Raw genomic sequence first — 15,097 nt, 5'->3', positions numbered from 1 at the left:
TGGGCAAAAATACACGAGAACTACTCCTTTGCCAAAATGGAAGCCCCGTTTGGGAAACCATCCCCTCTTCTTACAGATGAATAAGAACACTGAATTCAGGATATTGCCTTAAATATCTGGGTTGCCTCTGGGTTGCAGTCCCACACTGAATTCAGGATATTGCCTTAAAAGTGTCCCTCTGGGTTGCAGTCCCCTCCTGTAAAATACAGTTTCTATAAAATAAAGATGGGAGTTGTAACAGGATCTAGTCAGGAGACAGAAACCTAGAACATGAATAAAGAACTTACTATAAAGAACTGTTTGCTAGGTATATAGGGCATCTAAAGTAGCAACTGCTAGAAGCAAACAGTGGCCCCAGGGCTGGGAAAACAAAAGGACCAAAGGAAAACTTCGAAGAGGGCTCTGCAGAGCAGAAACTGGCCCCTGAGGAAGGGTGCTGCCCAGCTAACGATGGTGTCTAAGGGGGACATGGCGAAGCTGATGCTGGGTGCTGGAAGATCGGTGGGCCGCTACTGACATGAGGAAGCACCGCTGGGTGATGCTCACAGAATCAGGAAGCGGACAGGAAGGAGCGAGTCCTTTTTTCTCCAGCCCTGCAGTCTCGTTCAAGTGCCTCCCGTTGGCATAACCTGGCTGGGAGTGGCTGGCAAAGCAGAAATGGGGCTTGCAGAGTGGCACAGAATAGAGGGTGGGTTGGAGCTGAGGGATTGATGAGGGAGCGTGGGGGGCAAGCTGAGGGCAAAATACAAGCTAACAGCACCCCCATCACAGGTGGAATGTGTGTGATAGTCCTCGGACACGCCTGGTTACCCAAGAACAAAGGAACGGGGTTTAAGCGCTTGCCATGATGATGCGGGAAACTAAGGCAAATGTAAAATTAAATTTCCTTACTGACTGTAGCCCATTGACAAGTCCTTAGGACCAGCAGAGTGACCTTCTCTAGGAACTCAGCTGCCTCGATGATGACACTATGCTAGGGGCAAAAGAGAACCTTGGCTTAACATTATCCCAACCTTGAGGATCCTGTTAAGTCTACTTCCTTTATCTCAACTGCCCCAAGATACATGCTGGCAATCATCCTCCAAGCTTATGGCCCCCCCATATACATCTGAAGGGTCTTATGCCTGAGGTTTTACTAAAAGGTAATAAATGGTGTTTCCCTAGCAACAGCTAGCCCCTCAAGGTCCTGGAAACCTTGCTTCCCAAATACCTTAGAGACTTACTCTATCCCTGACCCCCTCCCAACCTGAGGGTATATAATGAGTTATCCGTCACAACCCCATGCAGCTCTTCCTGCCCATAGGTCCTGTCCCTGTGCTTTTAATAAAGTCGCCTCTTTGCACCAAGGATGTCTTCGAGAATTCTTTCTTGGCCGTCGGCTCCGGATCACCCCACTGTCACCCCCGGACTTCATCAGGATGATTACCTCAGAGCTGGCACAGGGTAGGTCTCATCTCTAAGGATTCTAGAATCCTTTCTTCATGCTTCTCTTTGAAACAGGCTTTATTTATATTTGTTCACCTATTTCGGTGAGATACTGGTAAATGTTCAACTGACCCTGAAGGTGAAGCCCAGGGAGGCCTTGAGGAAGAGGTGGCGGCCGTCTGCCTTGAAGGGTTGAGACCTGCCACAGGTGTTCCAGGCTGACAAGGGACGCAGGGATGTGGAATGAGGGGTGTGCGGTGTGGCAGGTGCTACTGAGACTGAAGGATAAAACAGAAGCAATGTCCCCGAATTGGAGTAAAAATGCCAACGGCTGGAAAAGAATGGAGAGGACTCAGGAGGGTCGCTGGGTATGTCCCACACATGACAATTTGGGGGCCCAGAAAGAAGAGAGAAAATCTTTTTTTTTTTTTATACTTTATTTTTATTTTTTTCAGACAGAGAGAGACAGAGAATGAGCAGGGGAGGGGCAGAGAGAGAGGGAGACACAGAATCCGAAGCAGGCTCCAGGCTCTGAGCTGTCAGCACAGAGCCCGAAGCAGGGCTCGAACTCACGAACGGTGAGGTCATGACCTGAGCCAAAGTCGGTCGCCCAACCGATGGAGCCACCCAGGCGCCCCATGGGTCATACAATGTTTAAAAGACAACAGAACAACCCTCACACGTACCCCTTTCCAAGAAGCTGTACTGGTCCACACCAAGACCCTGCTAGGTGCCCAAGTGCCCTGAACCCCGTGCTTCCAGGCCTCCTTTGTGGCCTCGCCCACTCACTGCCTGGCGTGGCCCCATAGATGCTCAGGGGAGTCGAGGCCAGCCTCTGATGCAGACATTCTGCTTTGACCTTCTGATGCTCCATCTATTGGGACCAAATTGCCCTTTCTTTGCACAGTGGGGTATGGTGTTTGCTACTCATTTTCTTAAAACTGAGCAATACGTTGTTTAGAGATCCTACGTAACTAGTAAGACTACGAAGAAAAGCAAGAGAATGGCTAATATAAAAGTCAGGGAAGGGTTTACCTCTGGTGGAGAGAGGGGGAGAGGAGCACGTGGAGAGGAGCCCCAAGCGGCTTCTGAGGTACCAGTGTGATGGGGCACACTGGTATGCTTTCGTTGCCCATCTCCTCGGCACATGGGTCTCTGGCAGGAATCAGCATTCCAAGCCTTCTTCACTCAGCCTGCCCTCCGCTGCTGGTGTCTGTCCCTGGGAAGAGCTTGCGCTTGGCGATCCTCCTCATCCTGGGCCCAGTCACAAGCGCCTGGCAAGTACTGCGTCCGTGCTGAAGGCCACGGTGCTTCAGGAAAAAGTGACTGGGGCTTGGGATCTGGCTTTCGTCCCAACCAGCAGTCCGGGGCTTGGAGAGATTAATGGGCACGGACTTAGAGCTGCCAAGATGAAAGAAAATCAGGGCCCAGAGAGGAAGATGGGCAAGAATGCAGCAACATGCAGTGCAGGTATGTTCTGTGTCTCCCTTTATCCCTCTCATTCATTCATTCATTCATTCATTTTTTTTTTCATTCATTCATTTTTAAGTTTATGTAAGTAATCTCTACACCCGGCGTGGGGCTTGGATTCACAACCCTGAGATCAAGAGCTGCGTGCTCTTCTGACTGAGCCAGCCAGGCCTCCCCGTGCTTTCTTTTAAAAGAAACTTCTGGGGGCGCCTGGGTGGCTCAGTCGGTTGAGCGTCCGACTTCAGCTCAGGTCACGATCTCGCGGTCCACGAGTTCGAGCCCCACGTCGGGCTCTGGGCTGATGGCTCAGAGCCTGGAGCTTGCTTCTGATTCTGTGTCTCCCTCTCTCTCTGCCCCTCCCCCGTTCATGCTGTGTCTCTCTCTGTCTCAAAAATAAATAAACGTTAAAAAAAAAAAAAAATTTAATAAAAGAAACTTCTGCTCTGCAATGGGAATTGGAGGGAATGGGATGGTAGGGAAGGGAAGGGAAAGCCTAGCAGAGGTACTGCCCAGTACAAGCAGGAGAGTCAGCTTTGCTACACGAGTCTGTCCTCCATCTGTGGCAGAAGCCAGTCCTCAAAACTGCAGGCCACCGGCCGCCTCATTAGGAATGGTTCCATCACAGAACCAGTATGAGCCACGCCTTGACATATGACGACTGCCTATGTTTATATATAGTTAGGACACCATTTCATTTCTGAACAAGCAACCTGTGCATCACATGAGTTCTCAGGAAGCCCTGCAAATAAGTCACCTGGTGAGGTCACACGCTTGGCCTGACAATGTGGCCCCAAACACAGAACATTCTGGCACAGCCACCCAACCTACAACCGTGCTACTGGATGCACCTGATCCTGGCAAACTGTTATCTTCTTTGTGGGGGGGGAGGGGGGGTAGAGTCTAGGAAAGAGCCAACAGTCATTCGGAACCAAGTTAGCTGTGTGGCAGGGCCATCAGGTAAGACCATTTATAGTAAAGCAAGGATATGACAAAAAAAAAAAAAAAAAAAATGAGACCATTCGCCTGTGTTCGAGTCACAAACTGCCTCCAAACACAAAGTACTTCATAAATGCTTTTGAGAAATGCAGCTGTGTTGGACAACACTTGATCCTTTCTACTTCCTGGTGGAGTTCTAGGTGCCCAGCAAGCCTACGGTAGGTAAGACGATCTCCGTTCCACAAGTGATGCCTAAGATTGCACAGCTGGTAAGGGGGATGCTGGGATTTGAACCCCAGCAGTCTGACACAAGAGTCCATGCTTTTAATCACCACATCAAACTGCCTCTTGGTTAATGCCAGGGCATTGCTTCCTAAGGTGAAGACCTGGAAAGGCAGCTGATCCCGTTGAGAAACATACACCAGATAAATTAATTAGAAAATAAATTATGTCACTACATGGTTAAATCTTACGTGCACGTGCATATAATATCTGACTTGTTGCTGATACAGCCCTGGAACCTAGCGTGGTGAATGGCACATAGGACACAATAAAATTTTGCTGAATGAAGAAGTGAATGAATGGAGTAGTTCAAAAGTGTGCGTTACTGGGTTACTGTTCTAGGCACATGGGATTTACTGAATCCCTTCTCCACATAGGACACTGTGTTTACTGGAGTCGTTTAATTTAGCCTCACTCAAACCCTATAATGTGAATGTTCAATCCTGGGTCAGGAGGCATTTCACTACCTAATACGCAAGTTACCGGGAGCTTTTGGGCAACCCAGCACTCCTCTTTCCCAACCCAAGAGTTCAGGCAACCTAACAGCCTCCTGGATACACCAATCACCAAGTGCCTTTGAATTTCACTCGCATTTCTAACGTTTCATTACCCCTGCCGGTGGAACCCCCATCAGGCACACCTAACCTCTTGCTCTGCCTTCTTCGATGGCCTCCCAGCTCTTCTCCCTGTCTCTTGTCTCCCCTACATCCCACTCTCCCACCTACACATTGCCTAGTACTGTGAGAATGACCTTCCTCATACCCAGCTCTGTGAGGAAGCCCCTGTGCAGAGGATCTGGAATGAGACAGGCTGGCTTTGAGGCAGGTGAGGCCAGGCAAGTCAGTTATCTTCCCTGGGCCTCGATTTCTTCATTGGTAAAATGGGGGAAATAAATATATCTAATAGGGCTGTATGGGGATTAAATGAGACCACGTATGCTAAAGTGGCACTTTACAAGTGCTTGCCACATGATACACGGTAGGGGTTTTTTTGTTTTTTTGGTTGTTTTTTTTTTTTTTTTTTTGCTTAATCTAAATGTTAGTCTCTCTAATCAAACACCTGCTATACAGATGTAAAAACAAACTTAACCCTCCCAAACCAGAAATCTGTATGGCTTCCTATTGTCTCCAAGAATAAATAAAAAGCTCTTTACAATGGCATTATTTTTTCAAGAGATTCTGCATTATATCTATCCAAATTATTACACTGTTTCATTCCTCACATTTGGACTTCATTCATCTGAATTGTTCTTAACAGTTCCTAGAATATATCCCTGTCTTCCTACCTTCCTACTTTTGCTGCTTCTGTATGCCCTTGAAATCTCCCCCACTCCCTGCCTCTACTGAAATCCTAGCGGTCCTTAACAGCTGCAAATTCTTGCTCATTCGCTCCAATCAGAAGGGACTTCTCTGATTTCTCACAACGCCCCCTTGTGACACTGACTGCAGTCAGTTTTTTTTTTTTTTTCCTTTTTTCTTTTTTTCTTCTGAAATGGAAGTTTATTGGATACACTGCAAGGGAGCAGTGGGCAGGAGAGCAAAGGAGAGACTGTCTGCCAGGAGGCAGTGTTGAGGGGGCTTTAGTTAAGGGGGGGAAAGGTGAGGAGGTATGGGAGCATATGGACTTTTCCTTTTCTGGTACCTTACGCTAGGCTTTTTAATTACCGGTACAGTTACTGGTACATTTCCTTTGTCCTGCAAGACTATGTAACTTCTCAAAGGTTCTAACTGCATCATTTTTCTCTGAGTCCCTAAAAGTGCTCACAAAGTTTAATGCACACGTAATATTTGAGAGGTTAACTAAATGAAATAACCGATCTTAAGGTACAGAAATGCAGGGCCCAGGAGCCCGGGTAACCCCGTGTCCAGGCCTGGCGCTAGGGAGTAGTGAATTCTGAATCTCTGCAGAGAGGCAGCACAGTGGGGCACATATAGACTGGAAGACAGTTAAAGCTGAGCCCAATTTGGTAACAAACATCCCCCACAAGGGTCTGTGCATGTCAGGGTGCTCCTGGGTCCTTCAGCTTTCTGGGGATAATCCTGTTAAAAATTTTTTGAAAAAAACATCTTCACTGAGGGGTGCCTGGGTGGCTCAATTGGTTGAGTGTCTGACTTCGGCTCAGGTCATGATCTCGCAGTAGGTGAGTTTGAGCCCTGCGTTGGGCTCTGTGCTGACAACTCAGAGCCTGGAGTTTGCTTCAGATTCTGTGTCTCTCTTTCTCTCTGTCCCTCCCCCCCCCCAAATAAATGTTAAAACAAACAAACAAACAAACAAACAGACAGACACCTTCACTGAGGGGCACCTGGGTGGCTCAGTCCGTTAAGCCTCTAACTCTTGGTTTTGGCTCAGGTCATGATCTCATGGTTCATGAGTTCAAGCCCCGCATCAGGCTTCTTGAGGATGGTGTGGAATCTGCTTGGGATTCTCTCTCTCCTTCTCTCTCTCTGCCTCTCCCCTGCTCACTCTGTCTCTCAAAATAAATAAAAACTTAAAAAATGCAAAGAAGAATCCTTGAAATAGCAGTTTCTTTTGTGACAGGTGGGTGACCCTCAGGATGGCCATAGAACAAAAGTCAGTCTTCAGGATTCAGATTTAAATAACCTTCAGTAAGCCCTCACCTTGATACATTCACTGGTGCTTTTAAACACACTACCTGATTTAATCACAACACTCCTATGAGGAAAGTTTAATTGCCTCAATTTTAAAGATGACAAAATGAGGCTCACCCAGACAGACCAGGTAGCTACCTCAAAGTCACAATGCCACTGAGGAGCAGAGCTGCAGCAAGGACTTGACTGTCCCCTGGAAGTTAGACAAACAAAAACGTGGGCAGGGCTGCAAGCTACATGCAGGGGGGGGTGGGGCATGCGTATCCTCTAAGGACAGCAAGTTGCTGACTAGCACTGGGCATGCAGGCCATGTAGGAATGTGGGTCTCATGTGGCCAGTATTCTGATTTCTCCATAGATGTTAAAAACCCAGATTTTTCATGAACTATCCCAGTTTTTAAGTAAGGAGCCAACAGAGCCAAACAAAATACCCCTGCAGGGCAAATTTGGCCCAGGACACTGCTATAGAGGATGAATGCCTTTTGCTTAATACTCATCTTCCCTTTCATTTCTCTTTCAAAAGCAAACAGACTCTAAGTGAGATAACCATTCAGTTATTAGTTGCCATTCCACAGGCGAAAACTAGTTCATTGTGGGTAGGAAGGCAGGAGTGCCTCCTGGCCCTGGGGCTTTGCCCTTGAGGAAGGAATTAAGTCACTGACTTCAAGGAGCTGTTCCTACCAAAAGGGCAGCTACCTTCACAACGTTCCTTGGGCTCTGCAAAAGAATGAGACAAGCATTTAGGAGCAAATAGAAGGCCCCAGCAGATCCAGGAGGGTCTTGTAGGCATGCAAGGGTTTTAGGTGGGATGGGTGGGGGACAATTCTTCCAATCGCTAAAAACATAATTGAAATCCAAAGGGAAGATACCAGTAATTCACACGCACGCGCACACACACAATTTTTTTTTAACGTTTATTATTGAGAGACAGAGCGTGAGTAGGGGAGGAGCAGAGAGAGAGGGAGACGCAGAATGTGAAGCAGGCTCCAGGCTCTGAGCTGTCAGCACAGAGCCCGACGCGGGGCTTGAACTCACGAGCTGTGAGATCATGACCTCAGCCGAAGTCAGACTCTTAACCGACTGAGCCACCCAGACGCCACAGACACACACTCTTAAACCGTTCGCTGGGTGCTTCAGTTTCCTCAACCGGAAAAGGAGCTAATTAGGCCCTTCTTGCCAGTACGGCTTACAAGAGAGTGGCTAGAGTCAGGAAGAAGTGCGTGGAAAAGTTCTTGGGTTAGGCAGGTGTAGGTTTCGCGGTGATGTGAAGAGGCCGAAGGCCGCAGCCCGAGGCCGGAAGCCTACGGTGGGGGGGGGGGGAGTGTCTTAAGTCCCAAGCGGTGGCTGGAACCGGAGTCTAGGGGTACCGGGATTCGCCGCCCCGATTGCTCCGGCCACGCCCAGAAGGCCGCGCGGGTGAGCGACACACTCTCTCCGGAGACACGCCCCACCCATACTTCCGGCGCGCGACCCGGAAGCGGAAGGGAGCCCGTCTCCGTGCCTGTCCTGTGCGTCAGTCCTGCGTCGCTGGGGCCGGGCGGGAGAGGAGAGCGACGGCGTTTCGTGAAGTGCGGTGAGGGTAGCTGAGCACTGAGACCCCCCGGCAGCCGCGGCCATGGCGGATGTGACCGCCCGTAGCCTGCAGTACGAGTACAAGGCGGTGCGTGTGGGCTCGGGGGAGGGCCCGGGCTAGGGAGCCCAGTGGGGAGCGGGAGGCAAGTCAGAAGGCCTGCAGGTGAACCACGAAAGCAGAGAGGAAATCAGACCCGGGCTGAGGTGGGGGGTACAGGATGACACGAATAGCCCCACTAGGGTCTAGGGCGGGTGTTATGGGCTGAGAATTCCGCTAGGAGTGTTTGCTCCCTGTCCCCTCAGCGCTATACCCGCCCCCGTTTATTTCCCCCACCCAGCGAACCCAACGCTTTTCCCAGAGGTGGATTATTAACGGGCAGTGTTAGGCGCAAGGGTCATTCCACTCATTTGATCGCTCTTTCCTCCCGGGCAGTCACATGGCGCTCTTTCATCTTAAGGAAAACCTCTTATTCCCACTGTGCGTGTCGGCACTCAGTTGCTCCAGTTCTTACTAATTTTGATATCATCAAAATTGTATTCCTGTGATACAACAAGTGGCCTTACTGGTGGCAGAGCTTTCATAGTGTTTTGATGTTTTCAGAACTCGAATCTTGTCCTCCAAGCTGACCGCTCTCTCATTGACCGGACCCGGCGGGATGAACCCACAGGAGAGGTGCTGTCTCTGGTTGGGAAGCTGGAGGGCACCCGGATGGGAGATAAAGCTCAACGGACCAAACCACAGATGCAGGAGGAAAGAAGAGCCAAGTGAGTACCAGGGAGAAAATGATTTTTTTTTCAGATCCAGAGTCCCATCTTTGCTTGAGCATTTGACCAACTTTTTTGCTGAAATGTTTGGTGCAAGATGAGACACGGGGGGCAATCAAACAACTTAGTGAAGGTAAAAATGGAACGTGAGGGGCGCCTGGGTGGCTCAGTCGGTTAAGCGGCCGACTTCGGCTCAGGTCACGATCTCAAGGTCCGTGAGTTCGAGCCCCGCGTCGGGCTCTGTGCTGACAGCTCAGAGCCTGGAGCCTGTTTCAGATTCTGTGTCTCCCTCTCTCTGACCCTCCCCCGTTCATGCTCTGTCTCTCTCTGTCTCAAAAATAAATAAACGTTAAAAAAAAAAAATTAAAAAAAAAAAATGGAACGTGAGACTTAAAAGGGTCTTTGGCCTCAATCAGCATACCTGAAGTGAGAAAACTTTTAGATCTTTTTCTAACGTATGTGTTTCTGGTCCATAGAGGGATCTTAATTTTCTCCACGATATTTTCAGGACCCTTGCTGTTCTCTGTCTCAGTAACTCCTTTTCTTCCATTATGAACTTCCCACCCTTACTTCTTTCTTTTGCTGTTGACCACTTCCTACTTTTGTCGTTATAGATTAACGCTCAAGCATCCATAGTAAGAAAGACAGGTTTTTTGTTTCGTTTTGGGTTTTGTTGTGTGTGTTTTTGTTTTTTGTTTCTTTTTTTAACTTCTGAGGGGAGATATATATATAGAGAGAGAGAGAGAGAGAGAGACAGAGTGAGCATGTGCATGTGTGTGCGCAGGCGGGGGAAGAGCAGAGAGAATGGGAGACAGGATCTGAAGTGGGCTGTCCACTGATAGCATAGAGCCTGACGTGGGGCTCAAACTCACAAACTGCGAGATCATGGCCTGAGCCAAAGTCGGGTGATTAACCCACTGAGTCACCTGCGCACCCCTGGGGACATATTTCAAAACTTAAAAATCATTGAACTTTACCTCATCTTTATGTTTTTTTTTGTTTGTTTGTTTATTTATTTTTTTTTTAATTTTTTATTTTTATTTTTTAAATTTTTTTAAATATTTATTTATTTTTGAGACTGAAAGAGACAGAGCATGAATGGGGGAGGGTCAGAGAGAGGGAGACACAGAATCTGAAACAGGCTCTAGGCTCTGAGCGGTCAGCACAGAGCCCGACGCAGAGCTCGAACTCACGGACCGCAAGATCATGACCTGAGCCGAAGTCGGCCGCTTAACTGACTGAGCCACCCAGGCGCCCCTATTTTTTTATTTTTGAGAGAGAGGGAGAGAGAGAGAGACAAAGTGTGAGCAGGTAAGGGGCAGAGAGAGAGAGGGAGACACAGAATCCAAAGAAGGTTCCGGGCTCTGAGCTGTCAGCACAGAGCCAGACACAGGGCTCGAACTCACAAACCGGAAGATCATGACCTGAGCTAAAGTCAGACGCCCAACCGACTAAGCTGCCCAGGCGCCCCTCATCCTTGTGTTTTGAAATCTCTGATCATCTCTGTCTCTTTTCCCTCTTCAATGATGAAACCTCAGTAATTCAGAGGCCCAGTTTTGATTAGTTATGTTTGTTTGTTTGTTTGTTTTAAGATTTAATTTTTGGGGTGCTTGTGTGGCTCAGTCGGTTAAGCCTCTGACTCTCAATTTCGGCTCAGGTCATGACCTCGAGGTTTCGTGAGTTTGAGCCCCGCATTGGGCTCCATGCTGATGGCAGATTCTCTCTCTCTGTCCCTCCCCTGCTTATGCGTGCTCTCTTGCTCTCTTTAAAAAAAAAAAAAATTAAAAAAAATATTTTATTTTTAAGTAATCTTCACACCCAACATGGGGCTGTAACCCACAACCCCATGATCATGAGTTGCATGATCTACCGACTGAGCCAGCCAGGCACCCCTTGATTATTTACGTTTGAAGTGAATAAATACATCATGGTTTCTTTACCTTGCAGAGTATGGCTTCCTTTACAGATTTGTTATAATTTGTTGAGAATTAATGGTAGTAGATTCCTTTGGATCCTCAGTTTCTCTGGCCAGAAAAAGAAACTGTGTCTGAGGTGTGGCCAGTTGAAATTCGATTGTAGTGTTATGCCAACAACCCAAAAAGGGTTGTCCTTTTTCAAGTGAGTGAGGAGGCTGTCTCATTGCAACATTTAGTGTGTTTAGTGAGAGAATAACAGAGGATTCCCTTCTTGTTACTTTTTCCGCATAAACCTGGCCAAGTGGGAATCATTTGCTGAGGTATAGATTCATATTTTTAAACATTACCTGTGTGCCATGAAGCTGAGGAGAAGAGGATAGGCTTGATTTAGTTTTGCCTTTGTGGGGAGATTCTACCTCTTCAATATCATGTGTTCATTAGGCGAAGAAAGCGTGATGAGGACCGACATGACATTAACAAGATGAAGGGTTATACTCTGCTCTCGGAGGGCATCGATGAGATGGTGGGCATCATCTATAAGCCCAAGACTAAAGAGACACGGGAGACCTATGAGGTGCTACTCAGCTTCATCCAGGCTGCCCTTGGGGACCAGGTGAGGAAGCCAGAGGGTGAAACCATGTGTTTGGAGAGGGAGAGAATTGCAACTGGGAAGTATCAGAAGAACCTTGACTGTGGATTTTTCTTTGCGGACGATAGCAGTTTGTGGAAGTGGCTAATATTTACTGAGCACTTGCTTTATGTGGAATAGCACTTTACGTGTTTTCTCTTTTTCAGTCCTCTATGACATCAGCTCTGTGACTAGGCCCTGTTAATATTTATTTTTCATTTTACAGGCGAGAGATATGAGGCAAAGAATAGTTAAGTAATTTTCCTACGTGATAGAGGTTGCAGGGCCACCATAGGAGCCCGGATATTCTATATCTGAAATTTGTGCTCTTGAGCATTATATATGTGTGATTAGTTTAAGGGTCTTTATGCATCTCAGAGGCTCTGGTGAGGGTAAAGAATTACCAAAAGTTTGGTGGGCTAGAGGAGCATTGAGGAGCGCCTCTGCCACCTGTAGAAATGTGCCAGACTTGTGGAATCTGGGTCCTGCCTCTTAAGACCACCTACCTAATCTTTTTAAAAACAGATGGGTCTTCCTTCAGTTGTGGCATTTTTTATTAGTAGTGATGAAAGTAGTCAGAATCTGGTAGGCAAGGTTTAAAGAGGCATGGCTGTTCACATCCTGTTGTCACATGAAGCTGGTCGGTGATGTTCTAGATCTTGTTCTAAAATTTTTTTTTTTTTTTTGCCTCTAGCCACGTGATATCCTTTGTGGGGCAGCTGATGAAGTTCTAGCTGTTCTAAAGAATGAAAAGCTTCGGGACAAGGAAAGGAGAAAGGAGATTGACCTGCTGTTGGGTCAGACAGATGATACCAGATACCATGTGCTAGTGAACTTGGGCAAAAAGATCACAGACTATGGTGGAGACAAGGAAATCCAGAATATGGGTAACTGAGTTCTTTATGTCCTTATCTTATTAAATGATTGCTTTTGACTTCTAAACTTGATCTTCTAACCTCAGTCATTAAAACCTCTGCATGTGTCAGTGAGTTCTCGTAACCTCTTTGGTGTTTGAAGAGTTGTGATTGGTGAATCAGAATCCCTAGATACAGCAGCCATTTCTTACTCTTAAGACCCTTTTGTATAGAACCTGGGGGAAAACTTGGGCAGAGCCTGTGTGGGGGCAGGAGTGTGGCACGTTCGGGTGGTTGAGCAGGCGATGCAGGGCCATATCCAGAACTGGCAGGTTGGAGAAGGCCTCAGAGGTGGCAATGTGGATGGCTCTCTTACATTAAGTGTCTTAGTCTGTGGGTCCTGAGACTATAGATCTATGCTGATGACAGGCAAGTCAGGCAGTTGGGGAGGAATTAGCTCCAAAGTGCCTCATTACACTAATTCACTATTCTTTTTCTTACTTCTTACCGTTGCAGATGACAACATTGATGAGACGTATGGTGTGAATGTTCAGTTTGAGTCTGATGAGGAGGTGAGTGATAAAGCAAATGGATGCAGTCTGTTTTTATTTTTTGAAATTGTTAAGGTGAGGGGACCACTTCTGGCGTAAAGAAGCTTCCTAACTGAAGCCAGATGAATTTTACGGTGTTTGTTTTATGGATGTCTAACTCAGGCATAAATATTATGTTGCTAAGAATTTGCTGCGGTTGTCTTTAGGGATTTATAAAGCAAATTTGAACTTACAAATGTAAGCATATAATAATTTGGTTTTTTAAAATTTTTTATTTTTGTTTTATAAAATTTTTTTTTTAACGTTTTATTTATTTTTGAGACAGACAGAGCATGAGCAGGGGAGGGGCAGAGGGAGAGGGAGACACAGAATCTGAAGCAGGCTCCAGGCTCTGAGCTGTCAGCACAGAGCCTGATGTGGGGCTCAACTCACAAACTGCGAGATCATGACCTGAACCAAAGTTGGACGCTTAACCGACTGAGCCACCCAGGCGCCCCTGTTTATTTATTTTTGAGAGAGAGAAACGGTGTGAACGGGAGAGGGGCAGGGAGAGAGAGAGGGAGACACAGAATCCGAAGCAGGCTCCAGGCTCTGAGCTGTCGGCACAGAGCCTGACGTGGGGCTCGAACTCACAAACTGTGAGATCATGACCTGAGCCGAAATCGGACACTCAACTGACTGAGCCATCCAGGTGCCCCTAAACATATAATAATTTAAAATAAATTATGTGGATCAGCAAAAAGACAAAAAGTACAGCATGCACCTCCATTGAGGGCATACGTTACCATGTTTTACTGCATTTTATTTTATTTACTTATTTTTTTAAACATTTATTTATTATTGAGACAGTGAGAGAGCATGAGCATGGGAGGGGCAGAGAGAGGAGGAGACACAGATTCCGAAGCAGGCTCCAGGCTCTGAGCTGTCAGCACAGAGCCTGATGTAGGGCTAGAACCCACAAGCCGCGAGACCATGGCCTGAGCCGAAATGGGATGCTTAACCAACTGAGCCACCCAGGCGCCCCTGTTTTACTGCGTTTTAATTTATTGTGATAATTTTCCAATTTTCAGTATTGTGTCCTGCCATTTAAAAAAAAATTTTTTTAATGCTTATTTATTTTTAAGAGAGAGAGAGAGAGATGAATGGGGGTGGGGGGCAGAGAAAGAGGGAGACACAGAATCTGAAGCAGCCTTCAGGCTTCGAGCCTCAGCACAGAGCCTGACATGGGGCCTGAATCCATGAGCTGTGAGATCATGACCTGAGCCGAAGTTGGACACCCAACCAACTGAGCCACCCTGGTGCTCCTGTGCCAGTTTTAAAAGAATGCACTTTTGCCCAAGAGCACAGGCATATTTTGTACATGTTTGTTAAAGTAACAATTGCAGCAGCCACTGAGATTTACCACCTAATCAGAATTTCTTGGGGCGCCTGGTGGCTCAGTCAGTTAAGCATCTGACTTTGGCTCAGGTCATGATCTCCTGGTTCGTGAGTTTGAGCCCCGCATTGGGCTTCTCACTGGTGGTGTGGAGCCTGCTTGGGATTCTCTTTTTTCCTCTCTCTGCCTCTCTCTCTCGCAAAAAATAAATTTAAGGGAGTTTAGTAAACTAAGAGGAGAAGCAGAAGAGAGAGTAGAAGCATCGAATGAATCCATGCCAAGTGGACTTAAGAGTAATGAGGTCATTCAATTAAATGTACTGTGGAGTAAGACTGACCCTGGCTCCAGTAAGCTATTGGTTACCTCCCCCTTCCCCCAACCATTGCTCTAACCATGGATCCAATATTAAGTGATTGAGGGGAGAAGTTCTGTGGTGATGCCAGAGTCACTTCCAAATCATGAGTTGGGGTTGGGCTGTTTCTGTAGGAAGGTGATGAAGATGTGTATGGGGAAGTTCGAGAAGAGGCATCTGATGATGACATGGAAGGGGATGAGGCCGTGGTGCGCTGCACCCTTTCAGCTAATGTAAGTACGGTTTGTTTTTTGCCTATTGCTGCAAGGTCAGGGGATTTCTGGGTGTAGCATTTGTTTCTCATATGTAGGTCCTGTTATATATCACTTACCAAGCTACCCTTTTATAGGAGCCGTAATAAAC

At 47.1% G+C, this 15,097-nt stretch overlaps 1 protein-coding gene across 1 annotated transcript in view; it reads left to right on the top strand.

Moving 5' to 3' along the window:
- Window positions 1–8,219: 8,219 nt before the first annotated feature.
- Window positions 8,220–15,097, top strand: part of SNRNP200 (small nuclear ribonucleoprotein U5 subunit 200) — a 28,956-nt gene continuing 22,078 nt past the window's right edge. Inside the window, exons 1-6 of the mRNA XM_042933119.1 lie at window positions 8,220–8,381; window positions 8,895–9,058; window positions 11,416–11,587; window positions 12,297–12,489; window positions 12,973–13,028; window positions 14,869–14,967. Coding sequence (XP_042789053.1) covers window positions 8,337–8,381; window positions 8,895–9,058; window positions 11,416–11,587; window positions 12,297–12,489; window positions 12,973–13,028; window positions 14,869–14,967 — 729 coding nt within the window. The 5' untranslated portion in view covers window positions 8,220–8,336. The remainder of the gene's footprint in view (window positions 8,382–8,894; window positions 9,059–11,415; window positions 11,588–12,296; window positions 12,490–12,972; window positions 13,029–14,868; window positions 14,968–15,097) is intronic.

Source organism: Panthera leo, chromosome A3 (genome assembly GCF_018350215.1).
Source record: "Panthera leo isolate Ple1 chromosome A3, P.leo_Ple1_pat1.1, whole genome shotgun sequence".
NCBI lineage: Eukaryota > Metazoa > Chordata > Mammalia > Carnivora > Felidae > Panthera > Panthera leo.
This window is presented reverse-complemented; position numbering and strand designations above follow the sequence as displayed.